This window comes from Pithys albifrons, chromosome 29 (assembly GCF_047495875.1).
Source record: "Pithys albifrons albifrons isolate INPA30051 chromosome 29, PitAlb_v1, whole genome shotgun sequence".
In the NCBI taxonomy this organism is placed as follows: domain Eukaryota; kingdom Metazoa; phylum Chordata; class Aves; order Passeriformes; family Thamnophilidae; genus Pithys; species Pithys albifrons.
This window is the reverse complement of record NC_092486.1, coordinates 157,722-180,915: the sequence shown is the minus strand read 5'-3', so window position 1 is coordinate 180,915 and position 23,194 is coordinate 157,722. Positions and strand designations below refer to the sequence as shown.

The following is a 23,194-nucleotide window of genomic DNA, read 5'->3' as shown; positions in this document are numbered from 1 at the left end:
TAAGAGTAAAGGAATTAAAGGAATTAAAAAAAATAAAGACATTTAAAAGAATTCAAATATAGGAATTTTCCAAGGAAGGAGTGAAAAATTAAAGAAAAGTACAGGGGTTAAAATTGGAATGGAAAGGGACATGTGGGCACTGGGGTGTGAAAATAAAAATAAAGGAGTTAAAATACAGGAGTTAAAGTGAAGGAATTTAAAACAAAGGAATTAAGATATAGGAATAAGAGGAAGGAATCAAAAGAATTAAAGGAATTAGAAGGTCAGGAATTAGAAGTAAGGGAATTAAAAGTAAGGGAATTAAACCTACAGTGAAAAGGGGGAGCAAAACAAAACTGAAGGCGTTAAAGGATTTAAAAGTTGAACTAAGGAACAATCAGATTCAATAGAACAAAATCCTTCCTTTTATTCAGCGCTGGGAACACAGGGGGTGACCCCAGCGAGGGTGTTCAGCGAGAGTTTTGTTTCCATGTTTATATCCCGAGGTACAGATGAAGCCTCCCCAAAGTCAGGCAGGAGGTTGGGGGTGACTGGACAGCTCTGGCGGCTGCTCTGAACTCTGCACCCCTGCCTGGCCTTTTAACTGAACATGCCCAGGCCTCTAATCCAGACAGGCTTTCTCATTTATTCCTTACAGCCCAGCCTCTGATCTAAACAAGGGTTTGGTTTATTTCTTAAAGTCCATCCTGCAGCTCCAGGGTTAAATTCCTCTTCATCTAAAGCTCTGCATGGGTAAGAGAACTGACAGATTTGGGTAAAAGCTAAAATCAAAAATTAACATAAAATACAAAGTTAGTACATGTCTGATTGAAAATTAGTAGAGGTCACATGATTTTATGGAGAAGGGGTAAAATCCATTTTCTTGATGCGTGTCTGGATCAGGGAATTAAACCCACAGTGAAAAGTGGCAGCCAAACAAAACTGAGGGAGTTAAAGGAATTTAAGGCGAAGGGAATAAAAACAATGGAACTAAGAGTTAAACATTAGAAGTAAAGGAATTTAAAGAGAAGGAAGTGAAAACAGCGGAACTAAGAATTAAACATTAGAAATAAAATCACTCCTGTGCTGTTCGGGAATTGAAAACTGAAGGGGTTAAAGAAATTAAAAGTGAAGGAATTTAAAGCAACGGGGGCAACGGGAGTAAAACCAACAGAACTGACACTTAAACGTTGAAAAGAGAATCACGGCTGCGCCGCCCGGGAATCGAACCCGGGTCGCAAGAATGGGAATCTTGCATGATACCACTACACCAGCGGCGCTCCCGGCCCCAGCCCCTGCGCGGCCGCCCTTGGTTCGGCCCGGCCCGGCCCGGCCCGGCCGCGACTCCGCCCGCCCTCGCCCTTCGCCCTTGCCCTTGCCCGGCCCGCGCCATGCAACGCCCGCCGCCGCTCCTTCTCCCGCTGCTGCTGCTGCTGCTCGGCCCGCCCGCCCTCGGCCGCCGCGATGGACCCGGCAGGATCGGTACGGCCCGGGGCAGATGGGGGGAACCCTGCGGGAAGCGTGAGGGGGAAAGGGACTGGGAGGGAGGGACTGGAGGCGTGAGGGGAGGCCGAGAGGGGCCCGGGGGTGTGAAGGATGGCGACCATGGGGGGTGTGTGGGGGGTGTGAAGGATGGCGACCATGGGGTGTGTGTGGGGGGTGAAAGATGGCGACCATGGGGGGGTGTGTGGGGGGTGAAAGATGGCGACCATGGGGGGGTGTGTGGGAGGTGAAGGGGGGTGACCATGGGGGGTGTGTGGGAGGTGAAGGGGGGTGACCATGGGGGGATGTGTGGGAGGTGAAGGGGGGTGACCATGGGGGGATGTGTGGGAGGTGAAGGGGGGTGACCATGGGGGGTGTGTGGGAGGTGAAGGGGGGTGACCATGGGGGGATGTGTGGGAGGTGAAGGGGGGCGACCCTGGGGAGGTGTGTGGGAGGTGAAGGATGGCGACCATGGGGGAGTGTGTGGGGGGTGAAGGAGGGTGACCATGGGGGGGTGTGTGGGGGGTGAAGGATGGCGACCATGGGGGAGTGTGTGGGGGGTGAAGGAGGGTGACCATGGGGGGGTGTGTGGGGGGTGAAGGATGGCGACCATGGGGGGATCTGTGGGGTGAAGGGGGGTGACCATGGGGGGGTGTGTGGGGGGTGAAGGATGGCGACCATGGGGGGATCTGTGGGGTGAAGGGGGGTGACCATGGGGGGGTGTGTGGGGGGTGAAGGGGGGCGACCATGGGGGGGATGTGTGAGGGCCAGGGGCAGCGGTGGAGCCAGGAAGGTTCCATGACCACTGACCAGGCCGGTGCCGGTTTCCCCAGCCGTGGTGGGCGGCGGCATCGGCGGCTCGGCCGTGGCCTATTTCCTGCGGCAGAAGTTCGGCAGGACCGTGCGCCTGGATGTGCTGGAGAAGGCGGCGGTGGGCGGCCGCCTGGACACGCTGGACGTCGAGGGGGCTGCCTACGAGGCAGGGGGGTCTGTCATCCACCCCCTCAACCTGCACATGAAGCACTTCGTCAACGAATTGGGTGAGTGGGGATCCCTCATCACAGTGTCACCCGGCCCCAAGACCATCCCCTGGTCCCAAAGTCATCCTCCTGGAGTGCTCCAGGTCCCACTCTGCTGGGGGATGTCCCTCTAAAAAACAAGTCTTGGTTACCCTGTATATCCTTCCCCTATAGCCCCACTTCTTTGCCCAATTGCTCCCCCCCCCCAATATCCTCCCCAATAGTCTTCCTGCTTTTTCCAGTATCCCCACCTTGTCCTTCCCCAATAGCCCCACTTCTTTTCCCAATATCCCCCCATGTCCTTCCACAGAAGTCCCCCTTGCTTCCCCAATAGCTCCCCATTATCCTTCCCAAAAGCCCCCTTTCCTTTCCCAAGTAGTCCTCCATATCCATCCCCAATAGTTCCCTTTCTTTTACCATTATCTCCTTATGTCTTTTCCCAGTAGCCCCCCATATACTTCCCAAGAGCTCTTCTTTCCCCAACAGCCTCCCATATCCTCTCCCAGCCCCATTCCAGAAAAAGGAAACCCATATCCCAATGGAAATGGGACACCCTTTTCCTGTGGGTGGCCCATTAATGCCTTAATAAAGGTCAAACAGTCACTTCAAATCACTCCCTGGCTTCTGGTAAGAGCTAATTTTCACTTTCATGCCTTGGGAATCCAGTCTTGAATTGCTCACCCTTATCAATGTGAAGCCAGGTCCTCTCAGGAAGTTAAAATGGAGGTGTAACAGCTCTACATTTCCCTAAATTAGTGTTTTCCACCCTTTTCCTGAAGGCCTCTCAGTTGCCCCAGTCCAGGGCAGCCTTGCTGGTGTTTACAATGGGGAGGAATTTGTGTTTGAGGAGAGCAGCTGGTATATCATCAACCTCCTCAAGCTGCTCTGGCACTATGGGCTCAACCCCCTGCGCATGTCCATGTGGGTGGAGGACATCTTGGACAAGTTCATGAGGTATGTTGGGTCCTAAGAAGGGAAAAACGGGAAAGGATCTTAAAAACTCTCATTCCATGGGCAGGGACACCTCCCACCAGCCCAGGTTGCTCCAAGCCCTGTCCAGCCTGGCCTTGGACACTTGCAGGGATGGGGCAGCCACAGCTTCTCTGGGCAACCTGTGCCCACCCTCATCATAAAAAAATTCCTTATATCCAACCTAAACCTCCCCTCTTGGTCCTGTCCCTCCAGGCCTTTATCCTGCTGCTCCCATGAACGGCTCAGAGCCGTACCATGAGATCCCCCACAGCTTCCCAGAGCCACAGAGATAATTAACTTTATTAACTAATAATTGATTTCTCATCTCTGATGAAAGGATCTATCGCTACCAGATGTATGACTACGCCTTCAGCAGCAACGAGCACCTGCTCCATGCCCTGGGAGGGAACGACTTCACCCGAATGCTGAACCAGACCCTGGACGAGGCCATGCAGAAGGCTGGATTCTCCCACAGATTCATCAACGAGGTGGTTTGTCCGGTCATGAGGGTTAATTACGGGCAAGGTGTCAACATCAATAGTTTTGTAGGTGAGTGTTTCATAGCTGAGTGTTTTGTAGGTCAGTGTCCCATCCTGGCTGTCCCAAGGACCTCGTGCTTTTCACACGTGTTGGATTCCTGCTCCCTGGACTCCAACCTCTGTGCTCCAAAGGGATCTTTATTCCCTTTAATTTTCCACTTTGCTTTTCCAGTGCTTCCCTAAATGATGACATTGAACAAGTGGCTCTGATGATGGTTTCCTTGCAGGTGCTGTTTCTCTGGCTGGAGTGCAGTCAGGTCTTTGGTCTGTAAAAGGGGGAAACAAACGTGTCTGCCCTGGCCTCCTCTATGCTTCCAAGGCCGATGTTATCCCTGGAACAGTTGTGTCCATAGAGCCAAAAATCAGACCCAGGCCCACCGGTGAGTTCAGGTGGATTTTCCCTTGGTGGGGAGAGGAATGGCAATACTGGAGACAAACCTTGGCCCCTTGGCTGCAGCTCCTTGGGCTTTCAAGACGAAAATTATTCCCTGTGAGGGTGATGAGGGGCTGGGATGAAATTCCCAGAGAAGCTGTGGCTGGCCTATCCCTGGAAGTGTTAAAGGCCAGGTTGGACAGGGCTTGGAGCAACCTGGTCTAGGGGAAGGTGTCTCTGCCCACGGGAGGGGGTGTGACTTGATGGGCCTTGAAGAGGTGCCTTCTAACCCAAACCATTCCATGAAAACAGGGAAAACACCCAGCTGACAGCTAAGCTGGTACTAGTTAATAAACCCAAATGGGGTGGCATTTTAAAGTGCCTGGGACAACTGGGATTTCCTCCCACTGTGGAGTGGGATAACTGAGCTGTTCTCTGCAGGAGACCCTGTGAAGCTGTACCAGGTCACCTACAACACAACCTCGGGGCTGACAGGGGACACGTATGACATTGTCATCATTGCTGCTCCGCTCGGCCGCAACATGGCCAACATCACCTTCAGGAACTTTGACCCTCCCATCCCGGAATTCCCGAATCCTTACCATCAGACTGTCACCACCCTGGTGCACGGACGGTTAAACACCTCTTTCTTTGGGTACCAGGACCCACAGGCCTTTCATTTGAGTGCCATTTTCACCATGGAAAATCCCAAACTATTCATCAACAGTCTGGGGGTGGTGCACCCTGTGGAAGATGCCATTGGAAATGGGAAGCTACCGTTGCAATCAGCCATCTGGAAGATGTTTTCCAATGAAGTGCTCACCAAGGAGCAGCTCAACCTGCTTTTCTCATCGTACGACTCGGTCAAGGTGAAGTCCTGGTTGGCGTATCCCCAGTACAGCCCCCCTGAGAAATGCCCTCCCATCATCCTCCACGACCACGTGTACTACCTGAACGGGCTGGAGCGGGCAGCCAGTGCCATGGAGATGAGTGCCATTGCTGCCAAGAATGCTGCCCTCCTTGCCTTCCACCGCTGGCATGGCCACACTGACAGGATCGACCAGGAGGACCTGCACGAGAAGCTCAAAACAGAGCTCTGAGCCCCCTGGAGAGAGGGGGCTGTGGGGCCATAATTGGCACTAACGAACAGGAACTCCGTGCTTAGCCCCTCTAAGGTGTTTTGTAGAATTGTGGGATCGTTAGGGTTGGAAAAGGCCTTTAATCATCGAGTCTGACATCTACACACCTCCCCTATGGGAAAGACCTTCAAGATCATCAAGTCCAACACGACCACCATGACCCCCCACTCCAACTGTCACCACACCATGGTCCCCACTGTGGGAAAGACCTTCAAGCTCTTGAAGTCCAATGTCAACACCACTACACTGGTCACCACTAGTTATGTCCTCAAGCGCCACATCCACACAGTTTCTGAACACCTCCAGGGCTGGACAACCCTTTCCATGAAGGAAAGTTTACTGATACCCAACCTAAACCTCCTGTGGTGCATCTTGAGAACATTTAGCCAATCAGGGAAGGAGCAGCACAGCAGTGAAGCAGAACAGGAAGCATTCCCCAGCAAGCTGGGACATTTTCCTCAAGCAAATTCTTCTGACCTTTCCTGAAACTCCTCCATCTATTCCTGAAATTAAAGTAGTTGTTCAAAGTGCCATATTGACCCCAAAAGTTCCCTCCCAGCTCAGGATCACTGTGAAGCCATGCACAGCCCATTCCTCCTCCAGCTGAGAGTATCCACTCTTTTGACTGTCCATCTCTGTGCCTCAGCTACTTTCTGAAGGGTCTGTTAATTATTCCTCGGGGTAGAAACTGGCACTTAATTTCCTTCCCAAATTGTGCTGTAGCTTATGGGAGGGGGACTGGTGTGCTGGGAGCTGCCAAAATGGGTGGGAAAGAAGGAAACCCACAAGTATCTGAAGGAGTTAATAAAGAATTTCATGACCTGACTTTTCTGAGGTCATGAGATAACATGAATATGACCAGAAGTAGCACAAATTTAACACCCTCTTCAATAAATTCAGCCTTCTCAAAGTTTTCCTTGAGTTTTTTTCAGGACTGGGAGCAGAATTAACACCCAGCTGCCAAAAACTGACACAAGGCTGCCTTCAGTTAAGTCAACCATTACAAAATTTATTTAATAACAAAAAAAAATTGTACACTTGTGGGCATCGTCTTGGATGAGGAAACAGCACTGGTGGTCAGGATTTGGGTTTTTCCAAGGTTATACTCGTTCCAAAGCTTCCAGCATGATGATGCTGTTCCCTCGTATCACCTGAAAGTGGAAAGTGGAGAGTGCAGCAGTTGTTACCTTCAGTCTGAGGGTCCTTCCCTCAAATTTATTTCCCCAAAATGCTGTTCCTTCACAAATTCACCGGAACTCCCCCACAAGGATGAAAAATGAAACGTGAGTGATTTAACTCTAAACCCCCACAGATCACAGAATCCTTGAATGACTTAGGCTGGAAAAGACCTCCAAGATCATCAAGTCCAACCTGTGACCAATCCTCACCTTGTCACCAGCCCAGAGCATCGAGTGCCATGTCCAGTCATTCCTTGGACACATCCAGGGATGGGGATTCCACTCCACCACCTCCTTGAACAGTCCATCCCAATGTTTAACAACCCTTTCAGTGAAGAAATTCCTTTTTATGTCCAACCTGAACCTCCCCTGGCCTTGCCTGAGGCTGTTCCCTTTCCTCCTGTCCCTATTCCCTGGAGCAGAGCCCACCCTGCCCCAGCTCTCCTCTCCTGCCAGGAGTTGCAGAGAGCCCTGAGCCTCCTTTTCTCCAGCTGAGCCCCCACAGCTCCATCAGCTGCTCCTGGTGCTCCAGACCCTTCCCCAGACCCGCCCTCCGGCAGATCCACATCCCACCCAACTTGGTGTCATCCATGATTTACTGAGGGCCACTCAATCCCCTTACCCAGATCATCAGGAAAAAAGATGTTAAGCAGGACTGGGCCAATGCTGAGCCCTGGGTGGTCACTGGTACCCAGCTCCAGCTGGATGTGACCTCATTCCCAACAGTCCATGGGTCCATCCGTCCATATATTTTCCAGACAAGAGGTCACCTCTCCCAGCCTTCTCCAGGACAGATACAGCACCAAAAGCTTTGTTAAGTCCAGGCTGACACATCCACACCTCCACTTACCAATCCTTCCACTCATTTCACCCAGTCCCTCCCAGTGCTCCCAGTGGCACTCACCACCATGCCGATGTTGTTCTGCTGCCCACCGGGCGCCATCTCCACGCACTCATCGATGACCAGGTTCATGAAGGGGTCAAAGCCCCTCAGGATGCCCTGCACGTGCCTGCCACCGTTCAGCTTCACTGCAGGGAATCCAGGGCTCAGGGAAGGGGGAATCCCAAAATGAAAGGGATTCACCCCAAACTGTGGCTCGGGAGGAGGGGGACACGTGAACAGGGGTGGTGGTTAATGGGGAGGGTTTAGTGCAGCTCATTGGTGGGGTAAAGGGAAGAGAGGGGAAAACCCCTGAGTTTTAATATTAAATTTTTGGATTATGGCTTAAATTTATGTGTTTTAACTTTCACTAATGGATTATGAAGCCTGACATTAGTCAGTGTGTGCTCCAGGTGGTCTGGGCCATGGTGGGCAGGAGCACCAGCCCTCTCCCTGGACACTGTGAGGGGCTGGGGGGGTCCCCAAACGCGGGGGTCGTGAAGGGGAGTAGGGCTGGGGGGGCTTCCCTGATGTTGGGGGCTGTGAGGGGGAGCAGGGCAAGTGGGGTCTCCAGTCCTGGGAGCTGTGAGGGGGCACAGGGTGGGTGGGTATCCCCAAAATTGGGTGCTGCAGTGGACTGGGGCTGCAATCTCGAGGGCCGTGGGGTGGATTGGCGTGGATGGGCGGCCATGAGAGGGAGTCAGGTAGGTGGGTGCCCGCCGGACTGTGAGGGGGAAAGGGGCTGGGGGGTCCCCAACAGCAGGCGCCGGGAGGGGGGCGGGGCGGGGGGTTCCCCGGGCACCGGGAGGGGGAGAAGGGCTGGGGGGGGGTCCCGTTCCGCCCGCGAAGGCGGCGCGGGGACGGGACCTGCTACGGGACTCACACGACAGCTTCTTGTCCATGAACCTGCAACGAGACGGCGGCCTGGGGTCAGCACCGGCTGCGGGAACGGGCCGAGAGATCCCCCGCCCGCCCCCTCCCCTTCCCTCCGCCGCCGCTGACACCGGGCCCACCCCTCCCGCCGCCACCGCATCGCCGTGCACGCCGGACATCGGCAAGCGGCGGCCCCCGCGGTCCCCTCCCGACCCCCCAGGCCCCGGCCCCGGCCCCGGCGCCCCCAGACCCACTTTTTCAGCTCGGGCGGGTGCGCTTTGCTCATGGCGGCCTCGGCCCGGCCCGTCTCTGCCGCGCGCCGCGCTCTGACGTCACCGCGCCGCGCGCCCCCGCCCCGCCAGCCAATCGCAGCCGCGCCCGCCCCTCGCTCTGCCCCGCGCGCCTCTCGGCAGCCAATCGGGGCCCGCGGCGCCGCCGCCGCCTGACCCGAGTGGCGGCGCACCCGGAAGGGGCGGGGCGAAGGCGGGCGGAGATGCGCGAGCACAGCGAGGGGTCCGGCATGGCCGGCCCGGGGCCGGTGTGCGAGAGAGCACGTGTGTGAACAGGCGTGTGTACATGTGTGTGAACATGTGTGTGTGTGAACAGGCGTGTGTGTGAACATGTGTGTACATGTGTGTGAACAGGCGTGTGTGTGAACAGGCGTGTGTGTGAACAGGCGTGTGTGTGAACAGGCGTGTGTACATGTGTGTGTGTGAACAGGCGTGTGTGAACAGGCGTGTGTGAACAGGCGTGTGTGTGAACATGTGTGTACATGTGTGTGAACAGGCGTGTGTGTGAACAGGCGTGTGTGTGAACAGGTGTGTGTACATGTGTGTGAACATGTGTGTGTGTGAACAGGCGTGTGTGAACAGGCGTGTGTGAACAGGCGTGTGTGTGTGAACAGGCGTGTGTGTGAACAGGCGTGTGTGAACAGGCGTGTGTGTGAACATGTGTGTGTGTGTGAACATGTGTGTGTGTGTGAACAGGCGTGTGTACATGTGTGTGAACATGTGTGTGTGTGAACAGGCGTGTGTGTGAACATGTGTGTGTGTGTGAACATGTGTGTGTGTGTGAACAGGCGTGTGTACATGTGTGTGAACACGTGTGAGTGAACATGTGTGTGTGTGAACAGGCGTGTGTGTGAACAGGCGTGTGTGTGAACATGTGTGTGAACAGGCGTGTGTGAACAGGCGTGTGTGTGAACAGGCGTGTGTACATGTGTGTGAACAGGCGTGTGTGTGAACAGGCGTGTGTGTGAACAGGCGTGTGTGTGAACAAGCGTGTGTGAACAGGCGTGTGTGAACAGGCGTGTGTACATGTGTGTGAACATGTGTGTGTGTGAACAGGCGTGTGTGTGAACATGTGTGTGTGTGTGAACAGGTGTGTGTGTGAACAGGCGTGTGTGAACAGGTGTGTGTGTGAACAGGCGTGTGTGAACAGGCGTGTGTGTGTGAACATGTGTGTGTGTGTGAATAGGCGTGTGTGAACACGTGTGAGTGAACATGTGTGTGAACAGGCATGTCTGCGAGCACGTGTGTGCGTGTGAACACGTGTGTTAACACGTGTGTGCGTGTGAACATGTGTGTGTGAACGTGTGTGTGAACAGGCGTGTCTGTGAGCACGTGTGTGCGTGTGTGAGCAGGTGCATGTGAACATGGGTGTGAGAACATGTGCATATGCGTGAACACGTGTGTGAACACATGTATGTACATGTGTGAACACGTGTGTGAACGTGTGTGAACACGTGCATATGTGTGAGCACGTGTGTGAACACATGTATGTATATAGGTGTGAACATGTGTGAACACATGTATGTACATGTGTGAGCACGTGTGTGGTGTGAACATGTGTGAACACGTGTGTGAACACATGTATGTATATATGTGTGAACACGTGTGTGGTGTGAACACGTGTGTGAATATGTGAACATGTGTGTGTGAACATGTGTGTGAGAACACGTGTGTTAATGTGTGTGTGAACTCACGTTTGAATCTGTGGTGAACATGTGCGTGTGTGCAAACATGTATGTACATATGTGTGAGCACGTGTGAATATGTGTGAACGTGTGTTCAAACACGTGTATGTGAACGGGTGTGTGAACATGTATGTGAATACGTGTGTGTGAACACATGCAAATGTGTGCAGGGTGCATGTGAACATGTGTGGGTGGGTGTGTATGTGAACATGTGTGTGCCGGGTGTGAACATGTGACTGAACATGTGTGTGAGTGACCAGGTGTGTGCACATGTGTATGTGCTTATGAACATGTACGCATATGTGTGTGTGTGTGCATGTGCAGACGTGCAGGAGTGTATGTTGTGTTGACACGTGTACATGTGTGTGAACACGTGTGTGCATGTGTGGACACATGTGCCTGAGCGCGTGTGCAGGGCCTGGAGTCACCGCAGGCTTCGTGGTGGCCGCCCCCCCTCTGCTCACACTCAGGGATCACCCCCGTCCCAACCGCCCAGTACCGAGGAGGGCCCTTGCACACCCACATCCCACTGGGCTCCCCTTGCACACCCACATCCCACCGGGCTCTCCTTGCACACCCACATCCCACTGGGCTCCCCTTGCACACCCAGATCCCAAAGGGCTCTCCCCTTGCACACCCATATCCCAAAGGACTCTCCCCTTGCACACCCACATCTCACTGGGTTCCCCTTGCACACCCACATCTCACCGGGCTCCCCTTGCACACCCACATCCCACCGGGCTCCCCTTGCACACCCATATCCCAAAGGGCTCTCCCTTTGCACACCCATATCCCAAAGGGCTCTCCCTTTGCACACCCATATCCCAAAGGGCTCTCCCTTTGCACACCCATATCCCAAAGGGCTCTCCCTTTGCACACCCATATCCCAAAGGGCTCTCCCCTTGCACACCCACATCCCACCGGGCTCTCCCCATGGCACATCCACATCCCACTGGGCTGCCCCTGCCTGGCCCAAGCAGGCCTGTGGGTGCCCACCAGCCACATCCTCCTCCCCACAGCCCCCAGTGAGACCCCCAGGGGTGCCCACCAGACCCACCCTCACCCAACCCATCATCCCCACAGGGCACCCCCAGCACCCATGGGTGGTGGTCCTGGTGTGTTTTGGGGAGTCCCAAGTGGGGTTTGGGAGTCTCAAGTGGGGTTTGGGGGATCCCTGGTGTGTTTTGGGGGGTCCCAGGTGGGGTTTTTTGGTGTATCCCACATATGTTTTGGGAATTCCCAGGTGTCTTTGGGGGCTCCCAGGTGAGTTTTGGGTTGTACCAAGTGTATTTTGGGGGGATCTCAGGTGGGGTTTGGGTTGTACGAAGTGGTTTTGGGGGGGTCCTGCGTTTTGGATTGTACCAAGTGTATTTTGGTGTATCCCACGTGCTTTGGGAATTCCCAGGTGTATCTGGGGGGGTCTCAGATGGGGTCTGGGTTGTAGCAAGTGTATTAGGGGGCTCCCAGATGAATTTTGGGTTGCACCCACTGTATTTTGGGGGGGTCTCAGGTGGGGTGTGGGCTGTACCAATGTCTTTTGGTGTATCCCAGCTGTGCTTTGGGAGTTCCCGGGAAATCGCAGCCCCTCTCCTTTAATGAGTGTGCTGGGGGTGTCCCCGGTGCCCGCGGTCACTGCTGGATGGCAGCGAGGCCATCCCTCATCTTTCTGGCCATGTGTGGCACGAGGCGCAGGTGCTGGTCCCCACAGGAGGCCAGGCAGGCGTCCAGCTGCCCCCGCACCCGCGGCTCCGAGCCCCCCGAGTCCAGCGCGTCCTTTGCCTGGTCCCGGCACTGCAGAGAGCAGCGGCTCAGCCGGTCCTGGGTGGGGGAACAGGGATGGGGGGATCAGGGCCTGCCCAAGGGGCTGGGAGGCACAGGGAGTGGGGGGGGCACAGGGAGTGGGGGGGGCACAGGGAGTGGGGGGTCACAGGGAGTGGGGGGGGCAAAGGGAGTGGGGGGGGGGCACAGGGAGTGGGGGGAGGCACAGGGAGTGGGGGAGGCACAGGGAGTGGGGGAGGCACAGGGAGTGGGGGGTCACAGGGAGTGGGGGGGGCAAAGGGAGTGGGGGGGGGGCACAGGGAGTGGGGGGAGGCACAGGGAGTGGGGGGAGCAAAGGGAGTGGGGGGAGGCACAGGGAGTGGGGGGGGGCAAAGGGAGTGGGGGGAGCAAAGGGAGTGGGGGGAGGCAAAGGGAGTGGGGGGAGGCATGGGGAGGGGGGTCACAGGGAGTGGGGGAGGCACAGGGAGTGGGGGGAGGCACAGGGAGTGGGGGGGGGCAAAGGGAGTGGGGGGAGGCACAGGGAGTGGGGGAGGCACAGGGAGTGGGGGGAGGCACGGGGGGGTCACAGGGAGTGGGGGCAGGCACAGGGAGTGGGGGGAGGCAAAGGGAGTGGGGGGAGGCAAAGGGAGTGGGGGGAGGCACGGGGGGGGTCACAGGGAGTGGGGGCAGGCACAGGGAGTGGGGGGAGGCACAGGGAGTGGGGGGGGCAAAGGGAGTGGGGGGTCACAGGGAGTGGGGGGGGCAAAGGGAGTGGGGGGGGGGCACAGGGAGTGGGGGGAGGCACAGGGAGTGGGGGGAGGCACGGGGGGGGTCACAGGGAGTGGGGGGAGGCACAGGGAGTGGGGCAGGCACAGGGAGTGGGGGGGGGTCACAGGGAGTGGGGGAGGCACAGGGAGTGGGGGGAGGCATGGGGGGGGTCACAGGGAGTGGGGGGAGGCACAGGGAGAAGGGAGGCACAGGGAGTGGGGGGAGGCACAGGGAGAGGGGGGGCACAGGGAGAGGGGGGGGCACAGGACATGCACTGGGTGGACACAGAGACTCGGGGGTCCAGGGCCTGCACAGGGATGTTGGGGGGCACAGGAGACACATTGGGAGGGCACAGGGTATATTTAGAGGGCATAAGACATGCAATGAGGGGGTTTTATAGGAATTTTGGGCGTTCAGGGCCTGCGCAGGAGGTGTTGAGGGGACACAGGGTGTGCTGGGTGGGCACAGAACATACTTAGGGGCACAGGGCATGTGTGGGGGCACAGGGTGTGCAGGGGGCACAAGGCATGTGCTTTGGGGACACAGGGTACATTTAGGGGGCACAACAGATGTACTGGGAGGGTACAGGGAGTCTTGAGGGGCACAGGGTATATTTAGAGGGCACAGGACATGCAGTGGGGGGTAGGTGCAGAGATTCGGGAAGGGGTCAGACCATCCCCAGGGTGTGTGTGGGGGGCCAGGGCCAGTGCAGGGTGTGCTGGGGGGGCACACAGGGCTGGCACTGAGGGGTCATGGGGGAATCTCACCTGGAAGTGCTCGAGCTCGGCGGTGACGATGGCCTGGGCCTGGGCGAGGGGCGCGTGGCAGCGCTCGATGCAGCGCTGCACCTCCTGCATGGAGGCTGAGCTGTCCTCACAGCACCGGGCACTGCACCGGAACATGGCACCCTGGAGGCAGGCGGGACACGGGCATGAGGGGGGAACACCGCCAGGGACAGAGAGGGGAGGGGGAGTTAATGGGGAATGACCCCAGAGACACGGAGGGGAGGAGGGGACAGTGGGTGACATCCCCAGGGACATGACGGGGACAGGAGAGTTAATCGGGGACACCCTGACGGACATGGAGGAGAGTGGGGGGCACAGCCTGAGGGACATGGTGGGGAAGGGGGGTTAGTGGGGTCACCCAGAGGGACATGGCAGGGAGAGGGGACAGCCTGGGGACACCTCGAGGGACATGGTGGGGAGGGGGAGTGTCAGTGGGGGTTGGCCTGGGGGACACCCCCCCCGCTCTGTGGGAGCACCCAGGTGGAGCCCCCCATTCCCTGAGCCTGAAGCTGCCTGGGGAAGAGAGGCATGGGGTGTGTGAGTGGCACAGGGCACATTTAGGGGGAACAGGGCATGTGTAGGGGAATATGGTGTGGGGGGCATAAGAGATGCACAGGGGGCACAGGGATTGCTGGGGGCATAAGAGATGCACAGGGGGCACAGGGAGTGTTGGGGGCATAAGAGATGCACAGGGGGCACCGGGAGTGCTGGGGGCATAAGAGATGCACAGGGGGCACAGGGAGTGCTGGGGGCACAGTAGATGCGCTGGGGGGCACAGGGTGCATTGGGGGACAGGCGATGCACAGAGGGGCACAGAGCATGTACGGAGCACAGTAGATGCAGCGGGGTAGGGGGCAGGGACTTGGGGGGTGTTAAGGCCTACATAGGAGGTGTGAGGGGCACAGGGTGTGTTGAGGGGCACAGAACATGCACTGGGGGGCACAGGTTACATCTAAGGGGCACAGGAGATGCAGTGGGGGGCAAGGAGGGTGTGTGTGGGATCCTACCCTGCAGAATTACAGAATCATTGACTGCTGTGGTTTGGAAGAACATGATGTGTGCTTGGAGGGCACAGGGTGTGTTAGGGAGGCACAGGACTTGTAGTGAGGGGGTGCAGAGATCTGGGGGGCAGTTCAGGGCCTGCACAGGTGTGTAGGGCAGCCAGGGCTGGTTCAGGGTTACTGTGAGGGAGCACAGGGTGTCAGGGGGGCACAGGGCATGTGGTGGGGGGCACAGGGTATATTTAGGGGGCACAGGGTGTGTGGGGACACAAGGTATATTTAGAGGGCACAGGGCATGCGCTTGAGGGGCACAGGGTGTGTTGGGGGGGCACAGGGTGGCTGGGAGGGCACAGGAGATGTGCTGGGGGGGCACAGGGTGTGCTGGGGGGGCACAGGGTGGATGGGGGGCACAGGGTGTACTGGGGGGCACAGGGTGCCGGGGTGTGACACGGCGCTGCCACCGGGAGGGTCACGGCGCTGCCCGGGCACGCACGTGGGGCGGGGAGGGGAGGGGGGGGGGGGCGGCGGCAGCGGCCTCTGTGCGGCCCCGGAGCCCCCCGGGCCGCCCCCCCGAGCCCGAGATCCCCCAGTCCCCGGTACCTGCATGGCGCGGATCCGCTCCCGCTCCAGCCCCTGCACCGCGCTCTCCACGGCCGCCTGGACCCGGCCCTGCGCCGCCTCCGCCTCCGCCATCCGCGCCCGGCGCCGCCGCCTCCGGCCCGCCCCGCCCCGGGGCCGCCCAGCGGGGCCGGGCCCTGCCGGGAGGGCCGCGGACATTCTGCGGGGTCGGGAGAGCCGGGCACCCACCGGGGGGCTCGGGGGGAACGATGGGGGGGGATACAACCCCCATCCCGACTCGTGCTCCAATGTACACCCCCTGCTGTCCTCCCAAACCAGGGGCTCGGGGGGCCAATGCCCAACCCCTGCTGTCCCCCCAGCCCGGGGGGGCTGAGCTGAGCCTGCACAGGTGGCAATACAACCCCCCCCGCCCCACTCCGAGCACTCCTGCAGCTCCACACAGCCCCTGCTGCCCGCCCCAACCAGGGGACAGGGGGGCAATGCAAGTCCCTCCTGTGCTGCAGTGACCGGGGTAACACCCCCCACCCCCGGAGCCTTAATCCGGAACAAAGATTAAGGTCACCCAGCCCTTGCCTCTCCCCAGACCAGCCACGGAGGCAAAGCAACCCCCCAACCCCCAAATTCTCCGGGTTCCCTCCCAAAACATCTCCCACGCTCCTGGGGGAGGTTGGGGATGTGGCCCCCCCAGCCCCCAGATTTTCCAGGTCCACCCTTCCCTCTGTCTTGGCTTCATGATTTGGACTGAAATCAGGGGGAAATGGGGCTGAGCCCAGCACTGGGGCATCAACCCTCTACTCTGGGGATACTCCCCTTCCACCCAGTCATGGGAACCCAGCACCTCCTCCACAAATATCCCCCAAAAAAGCCCCAAACCACGAGTTTTCTGAAAAAAGTGTCTTTTATATCACTTAAATAACTATAATCCAGGTATTAGGAGGGGAAAAAAAAAGACAAGGCAATCACAAGAACATATTTATAGGAATCAAAATTAATTTAAACCACACAAAATAAATTAAAACATTAAATATTAACTTTCAGTGCAACATATACAGAAGACATGAGAGTAACCATGACTTAAAAAAACCAAAAATAACCCCAAAACAGAGGAAAAAGCTCCGGGTTGGTTATGATAAGGACTACAGGGAGGATTAAGGCTGTGCTGGAGGTTTGAGCTCCAGCCTGAGGAGGTTGCCTAGGATTAAGGTTTATTTTATTATTAATAAAAAGCTTGTATTTGTCCCCAAAATGGGCCAGGTGGCTGCTGAGGTTCTGTCTCTGTAGAAAAATAAAGCCCCATCCTGCCAGGGTTCTTGTTTTAAAAACAATTATCCTGGAGAAAAACCAGGGAAAACAACCCAAAACTAAAGGAAAAGCCCAGTGGCACAAGGCCAGGGCTCGGCTCTGTAGCTCTGCTGAGCACGTTCCTGCCTTGCCATCTTCTGTGGTGGTGGAAAATAGAGGAAAAGGGGGAAAATACCCCAGAAATGAGACCAAAAGCAGAAGAAAGGTGCTGTTCCATTCCCAGGGTCCTGGATGCAGGTCCCTGGCCATTCTCGGGGTCCTGGGTGGGGTCCTGGCTCTGTCACACACCTGTGGGGAATGGGAGGGGAGTGGGTAAGACCCCGGAGTGCCGGTTGTTGGGGTCCCACCATGGTGCCCTGGGCACCTGTCTTGGAACACCAGCAGGTGCCACCCCTTCAGGTGCCCTCAGTCCTCACCTGTCTCAGTGTGGCAGCAGGAAGTGCCCCCCTTCAGGAGCCCCCCTGGTTTCTCCTGGCCCCCTCCGGGCTCCCGGCACCACGGGCATCGCTTCCGCAGGCGGCAGCAGCTGGAAGGGAGCAGGAAGGGAACGGTCAGGGGGTCTTGGCCCCCTCCTCGGGATGTATCCAGGGGGTGCCAGATGCCTTGGGATGCTCCCGGCTCTGGATACTCACTGGATGAGGACGCAGACAGAGATGAGCAGCACTGAGGCCACCACAGCCACCACGAGCAGGGCCGTGATCGTCTGTTTCTTCTGGTTGGCGGCCACCACGGCCAGGAGGTCAGCGTGTTCACAGCGTGTCCCCACATACCCAGAGTGGCACCTGCACCAGGAACAGGAACAGTGGAGTCACCCCAGGATTGGGGAGACACTACAGGGACGGAAGAGTCACCCTAGGATAGGGGACACCAGGGAGGGACACCGGAGTCAGCCCCAGAGCTAGGGATGTATGGGATAGACATCAGAGTCAGCCCCAAGAACAGGGACTTCCTTGGGAAGGGGACACACGGGAGGGACAGCGGTGTCAGCCTCAGATCAGGGACACATGAAATGGACATGGGAGTCAACTGTGGGATCGGGAAACAGCAGAGTCAGCCCAGGATCAGGGAGAAATGGGAGGGACTGCAGAGTCAGACCGAGGAACAGGGACACACTCTGGGAGCAGGGGCACATGGGAGCAACATCAGTCAGCCCTGGGACTGGGTATACATGGGATGGACATTGGAGTCAGCCCGAGGAACAAAGACCCGTGTGGGGAGGGCACACACAGGAGGAACTTCAGAGTCAGTCCTGGGACCTGTTCAGGGAGGGGACACACGGGATGGGCATTGGAGTCAGCTCTGGGAACAGGGACCCCCTTGGGGAGAGGACACATGGGATGGACACCGGAGTCAGCCCAGCATCAGGGACACACAGGAGGGACATGGGAGTCATCCCCAGGATTGGAAACACACCTGGGGAGGGGACACATGGGCTGGACATCAGAGACAGCCCAGGGGCCAAGGACAGACATGGGAGACAGCCCTGAGAAGGGATACAGAGGAGGGACAGCACAGTCACCCTGGGACTGGGGACACACAGGAGGCACAGCAGAGTCAGCCCTGGGAACAAGGACACACGGGATGGACACCAGAGTCAGCCCCAGAACCTGCTGGGAGCCCGACAAAACCAGGCTCAACTCGGCTTTCTGGGGACCCTCATGAACAGCAAAGGGAAGACACCAAGGGTACCCCAGGAACTGCATCCTGGAGATTTTCCCAGCACTTACACACATGCTGGCTTGTCCTCCTGGACCAGGAACCGGCAGGTGCCGTGAAAGCAGAACTGGCTGTGGGAATCTGGACAGTCATTGAAGTGGGACCTCACAGCTGCTGCCACGGGTGGGCCTGGAGCTGGAAGCAAAACCAAAGACAAAAAGGCATTTTTAGGGAATTTCCTGAGCCCAGCACCTATCCAGGTGTCAGTAGCTCTGTTTTAGGGCTGGCTGCCTTTATTTTGGGATCAGCATGTGGGGTATGGTCCAGTGACCATCCAAAGGAGGCCAGACAGGTCCTGCTTAAACCAGCATCAAAAATAATCCTGAAGGAATTTCCTAAAGAGCTTAAAATGGAGGAGAGAGTTAAAGAATGCTGCAGTCGGCTGAAGCTCTGACCGAGCCGGTGGCTGTGCTGGGATCCTGTTTTCCATTACATTCCATGCTGGTTTGAATTACAGACATGGGAAACAAATATCCTGTGCTGGGATTATCCCGGGAATAAAGCACATCCGATTGCTGTCGTTTCAAAGCCACCTCAAGTTCCTGTGCCATGAATTTATGGCAGGCCAGGGTAATTAAACCCATGGATGCAGAATGCTTCCGGGTCCTCAGGGAGGCCAGGTGAAGAACCACAGAGCGGGAGGGCTCCCACAGGGATATTACCATATCCCTGACTCCAGGGCTGGGAAGAGGCATCAGTGGAGGTTTGGAGCTGTCGGAGCTGGTGGCAGCATCTGTGGGGCGCTGGGATTTGGGAGTTCAGAGTTGGAATTGCTGCTGAAATCAGCGCCTTGCCAGGAAAACCCTTACAACCTCTGTCCCCAGGGATGGGTTTTATCCTAAGAGAGCCCAGATACCTCCTTCTGGCTGGACTATCTTCAAAAACTACCCCTTTTTGGGGTTTTAACCCCCAAATCCAAGCCTGTCCGCCCCATTCTGGGCTTGGAGCCCTCCAGGGACTGGAGAAGGTGGATCAGCAGGGTTGGAAGAGGCAGTGTGTCTCTGTGGTGCATCCCTGGATCCAGCACAGCTCACAGGGTCTTCCGGGTCCTGTTAAGCCTCAGCGTTCCCAGCTGTTGCCCACATTGCAGCCAACTCCTCCTCCTCCCACCCCATGGATCCATCCTTGTCCCTGCAGTGTCCTCTCAGATCAGCTTCCACCCTGCAGCCCCTGGGATGAGCACGAATTCATTGGGAAAGGGGCTGCCAGCATCCTCAGGGTCCCAAATGTCTGCCCTGCCGCAGGATTTCACTCCAAAGTCTCCCAGCGCCTTTCCCCTTAATGCTTCCCAAGTAATGCCATTGAATCATCCCATTTTTCAGTCCCAAAAGAAGGTTTCCCAGCCCCAAAGGAAGGTTGGGCATACATCCATCTGGAAAGGGGTTGCCAACATCCTCAGGGTGCCAGCACTGCCAGAGGGTTTTGCTCTGAAGCCTCCTGGCACCACTTTCCCAAATGATGCCATGGAACCATCCCCTTTTCAAGCCCCGAAGGGAGGTTTCCTGCCTCAAAGGGAGACTTTCACAGTCCCAAAGGGAGGGTTTCCAGACCCCAAAGGAAAGGGTTTCCCAGCCCCAAAGGAGGGTTTGTAGCCCTCAAAGGAGGGTTTCCATTCCCAAAGGGAGGTTTCCCATCCCTGGCTGCCCATAGCCCTTCCTGAGGCTGGCACATCCCGTCGGAGTCGTGCCAGGAGCGAAGGGCCCTGAGCTGCCACAGTCCATTGTGCCACTTCCATGAATGAGCCAGTTTATTGTCCCAGCGCCAGTGGGAGCATTAGGCACCAGCAGCTTCCCAGTGGGACCACACTTCCAAGTGGCTGTGCACTGGGATTTTCAGGACTCTTCCCCTCCTAGACCAGGTGCATGGACAACACCCACCATAGCATCCAGTTTTCCCTTAGGGATCAAGACCCTGTGGGGTTAGGATGCCACCCAGGGCCGTGTTATCCCACAGGGAGGAGTGTGGGATGCCAGAGCGTCCATGTGGCTGATTCCAGGCAGGCTGGCAACGCAGACACCTCACAATTCCCACTGCAAAACTCACCATTCTGCGCTGCCGTGGTGTCCTCCAGCGCGTGGCACACGGCAAGCAGGACACCTGTGGGAAGGGCAGAGAGGGAATCAGCCACATGGTGACCCCTCAAAAGCTGGGGAGTGTTATTCAAAATCGCTCCAAGATTTTTAAGGAAAACACAGGACTTCCTTGTGCAGGCAGAATGGGACTGGGAAGGCTTGGAATGACCTCCCCCTGGCCTTCCATTTGGGGGGACAGAGTGGCCCCCCCAGCTCCAAGCCTTGCTGGGGTGTGGAGCCAGCTGAGGGCAGCAGTCCCCTCCCTGGATTTGACCCAGTTTCCTGCATGGATTTAATTGATCGGTGCAGAAAGGCGAGACGGACCCTCGGGTTTCACATCCAGCAAATCCCAGCGGCCCTGGAGCTTCAGGGATCACTGGAGCTTCAGGGATTGACCACGGCTTCAGGGATCACTGGAGCTTCAGGGATTGACCACGGCTTCAGGGATCACTGGAGCTTCAGGGACTGACCACGGCTTCAGGGATCACTGGAGCTTCAGGGATTGACCACGGCTTCAGGGATTAGCCAGGGCTTCCCTTGTTTTGTGCAGACCTCAGGGATTTTTCTCCCAGGGAAATTTAATCAGGTGTCCCAGGTTTTCCCAGTTTTTTTGGCTCAGTGTTGGATGATGCTGCTCCTGCTTGTCCCCATATTCTGCACCTCCACACCAAGTGTTATTTGGGAAATGGCTCATCCCTGTGCCATGAGGTGGCTGTATCACTCCCTCCAGTGTTCTGGCTTGTCCATTTTCCTGACAGGATCCCTCCAGCTCCAGTAGTGCCTCTTCCCAACTCTTCTTCACCATTAGGTGTAACACCTGCTCCTGTAAAGCCCAGCTGAGGGGGAAGCCCAGATTGCCCTCTGTGACCACCTTGTCCCTCGTCCCAATCCTTGGCAGTAGTTTTCTATCCCCAATGCCAGCCAAGGGCTCCCCAGTGGGCTCCCCAGGAGAGGGAATCCTGGACACCTCATGGACACAGTGGAATCCACACCCTTGGTCTGACTGGCCCCTGAAGCAGGGCTGAATCCACCACCCATCCCAGGCAGCCTACCTCAGGTGGTTTTCCAATCCCACCCATCCTGTTCTCCAGGGATATTTGGGAAGGTTTCCTTGGCATTATCCCCTGTCAGGAGCCGTCCAAGCCTTTCCGACGGATAGACACGGAGCCAAAGATTCCATCCCACTAATTTCCAGCCTCTGGTTCTCCCCCACACTAATTCCCAGTCTCCCCTCCTGCAAAGGGCTCAGCTCCTCTCACCCCCAGCATCTCCCAGCTCTCCATTATCACGGGGGTTTGTTCCCTGCTCCAGGTTTTCCATCTGATTTCCCCTTGGCTCCAGCCCAGCCCTTGGCAGCCTCTAGGTGCACATACTTTCAGCTGGAGGGGGTTTCCCTTCTCCCCAATATTCCAAGCGGATGCTTCGATGCACTGGTTCGATGTGATTTATCTAGGGCTCCTCTGCCCATGGAGCTGATTTGGATTTGATCCACCAGGAGCCACCCCTCCTGGGTGGGGGATTGGGGTGCCCAGACAGGAGGGAAACCTGTGGATCTTCCCCCCGAGGTAGGCAACCATCGGGATTGAAGAGGTCTGGAGCCACAGGAATGGGAAGCAGCAGGCGCAGAGGGGACATGGGAGCCTATGGACGAGCTGAGGGGTGTCACCGACACCCATGGGATGCTCGGACTCCCCGAGGGATCAGGAGACACACGGGAGCAATACGGTGGCCGTGCCGGAGCCAAAGCGGCAGCTCCAAGAACTGGAGCGGGGCCAATTGCAGCCACTTTCCCAAATCCAGGTGCTGCCAAGCGGCTCGTTCTCACCAGGATAGAAAAACCCTGGCCCCGGCGAGGAGCCCCGGAGCTGTGGGCGACACAGCGGGGACACCACGTCCTCCTCGGGGATAGCGGGAAAAAGCCAACCGAGGTCTAAATATCTGCACCGGGATTCTTCCCGGTGCCGGGTCAGCCCATGAGGGACACCCACGACCCGGCTCCGCGTTCTCCCACATCCTCACACATCCCATTTCCAGCCTGGGAAGCGTCTCCGTCCCATGCGCAGCATCGCCCCGTTCCAGCCTGGAGAACCCCCTGCCCACTGCTCTCCCTTGCCCCGGCAAACACCACCCCCTGCTCGCATTAGCCCCCCAGATCTAATTAACCGCCCTAATTAGCGACCGGGGCCGTACTCACGCGTCGCGGCGAAGGTGCCTTCCCACAGGGAACGAACTTCGGGAGCGACCGCCCGGGGGATTTTATGGGATTTCATGGCATTTACGCACCAAACAACCACAACCCATCCCCATACCCGCCCGAACCCTTTAGGAACCCTCCGATCTGGGGGTGCCGCGGGTGTCTCCCCCCTCGGTGGGGTCTGTCCAGGGAAGTCGGGGCGCGGATTGCCCCGGGCCGGAGCCCCCTGAGCCCTCCCGGTCCCGCACGTACCGAGCGCCAGCGCGGCCGGGCCGCCCGCCATGGCGGGGCTGCACCGGAGCGAGCGGGGCCGGGGCCGGGGCCGGGGCCGGGGGCGGGCGGTGGCGGCGGGGCCGCTGCGGGGCCGAGGGGCGGCTCCGCTCGGCGGAAATGGGCGGCACCGGCCGAGCCGCCGCGGCCGGGGCGGGGACACCGCGAGCAGCCAGCGCCCCTCACGGGCCGGACCGGGACCCCCTGAGGGGACAGCCCGGGACCCCTGAGGGGACAGCCCGGGACCCCCTGAGGGGACAGCCCGGGACCCCTCACGGGATAGCCCGGGACCCCTCACGGGATAACTCGGGACCCCTCACGGGGACAGCCCGGGACCCCC

General features: G+C 57.7%; 4 protein-coding genes and 1 non-coding gene across 6 annotated transcripts; 1 reads left to right on the top strand and 4 right to left on the bottom strand.

The window, feature by feature from the left end:
- Nucleotides 1–1,188: 1,188 nt before the first annotated feature.
- TRNAG-CCC (transfer RNA glycine (anticodon CCC)) lies at nt 1,189–1,259 on the bottom strand. The gene has a single exon. It is a non-coding gene; the product is annotated as a tRNA-Gly (tRNA).
- A 26-nt stretch (nt 1,260–1,285) lies between these two features.
- Nucleotides 1,286–6,413, top strand: PCYOX1 (prenylcysteine oxidase 1). Its single transcript, XM_071579186.1, has 6 exons — nt 1,286–1,461; nt 2,295–2,501; nt 3,260–3,434; nt 3,790–4,001; nt 4,219–4,371; nt 4,806–6,413. The coding sequence occupies exons 1-6, from the start codon at nt 1,371–1,373 to the stop codon at nt 5,462–5,464; spliced, it is 1,497 nt and encodes a 498-aa protein (XP_071435287.1). The 5' UTR covers nt 1,286–1,370; the 3' UTR covers nt 5,465–6,413.
- Nucleotides 6,414–6,491: 78 nt separating this feature from the next.
- SNRPG (small nuclear ribonucleoprotein polypeptide G) lies at nt 6,492–8,775 on the bottom strand. Its single transcript, XM_071579187.1, has 4 exons — nt 8,689–8,775; nt 8,445–8,467; nt 7,586–7,710; nt 6,492–6,654 (listed from the first exon to the last, which is right to left on the bottom strand). The coding sequence occupies exons 1-4, from the start codon at nt 8,718–8,720 to the stop codon at nt 6,604–6,606; spliced, it is 231 nt and encodes a 76-aa protein (XP_071435288.1). The 5' UTR covers nt 8,721–8,775; the 3' UTR covers nt 6,492–6,603.
- A 3,102-nt stretch (nt 8,776–11,877) lies between these two features.
- On the bottom strand, nt 11,878–15,440 carry FAM136A (family with sequence similarity 136 member A). Its single transcript, XM_071579080.1, has 3 exons — nt 15,322–15,440; nt 13,703–13,843; nt 11,878–12,227 (listed from the first exon to the last, which is right to left on the bottom strand). The coding sequence occupies exons 1-3, from the start codon at nt 15,412–15,414 to the stop codon at nt 12,039–12,041; spliced, it is 423 nt and encodes a 140-aa protein (XP_071435181.1). The 5' UTR covers nt 15,415–15,440; the 3' UTR covers nt 11,878–12,038.
- Nucleotides 15,441–16,259: 819 nt separating this feature from the next.
- Nucleotides 16,260–22,949, bottom strand: TGFA (transforming growth factor alpha). Of its 2 annotated transcripts, none has more exons than XM_071579078.1 (6): nt 22,837–22,949; nt 20,362–20,415; nt 18,330–18,453; nt 17,235–17,384; nt 17,019–17,128; nt 16,260–16,890 (listed from the first exon to the last, which is right to left on the bottom strand). In XM_071579078.1, the coding sequence occupies exons 1-6, from the start codon at nt 22,865–22,867 to the stop codon at nt 16,883–16,885; spliced, it is 477 nt and encodes a 158-aa protein (XP_071435179.1). In that variant the 5' UTR covers nt 22,868–22,949; the 3' UTR covers nt 16,260–16,882. The 2 variants fall into 2 exon arrangements, with proteins under 2 accessions (XP_071435179.1, XP_071435178.1); XM_071579077.1 differs by lacking the exon at nt 22,837–22,949 and adding an exon at nt 22,585–22,683.
- Between the last annotated feature and the right edge of the window lie 245 nt (nt 22,950–23,194).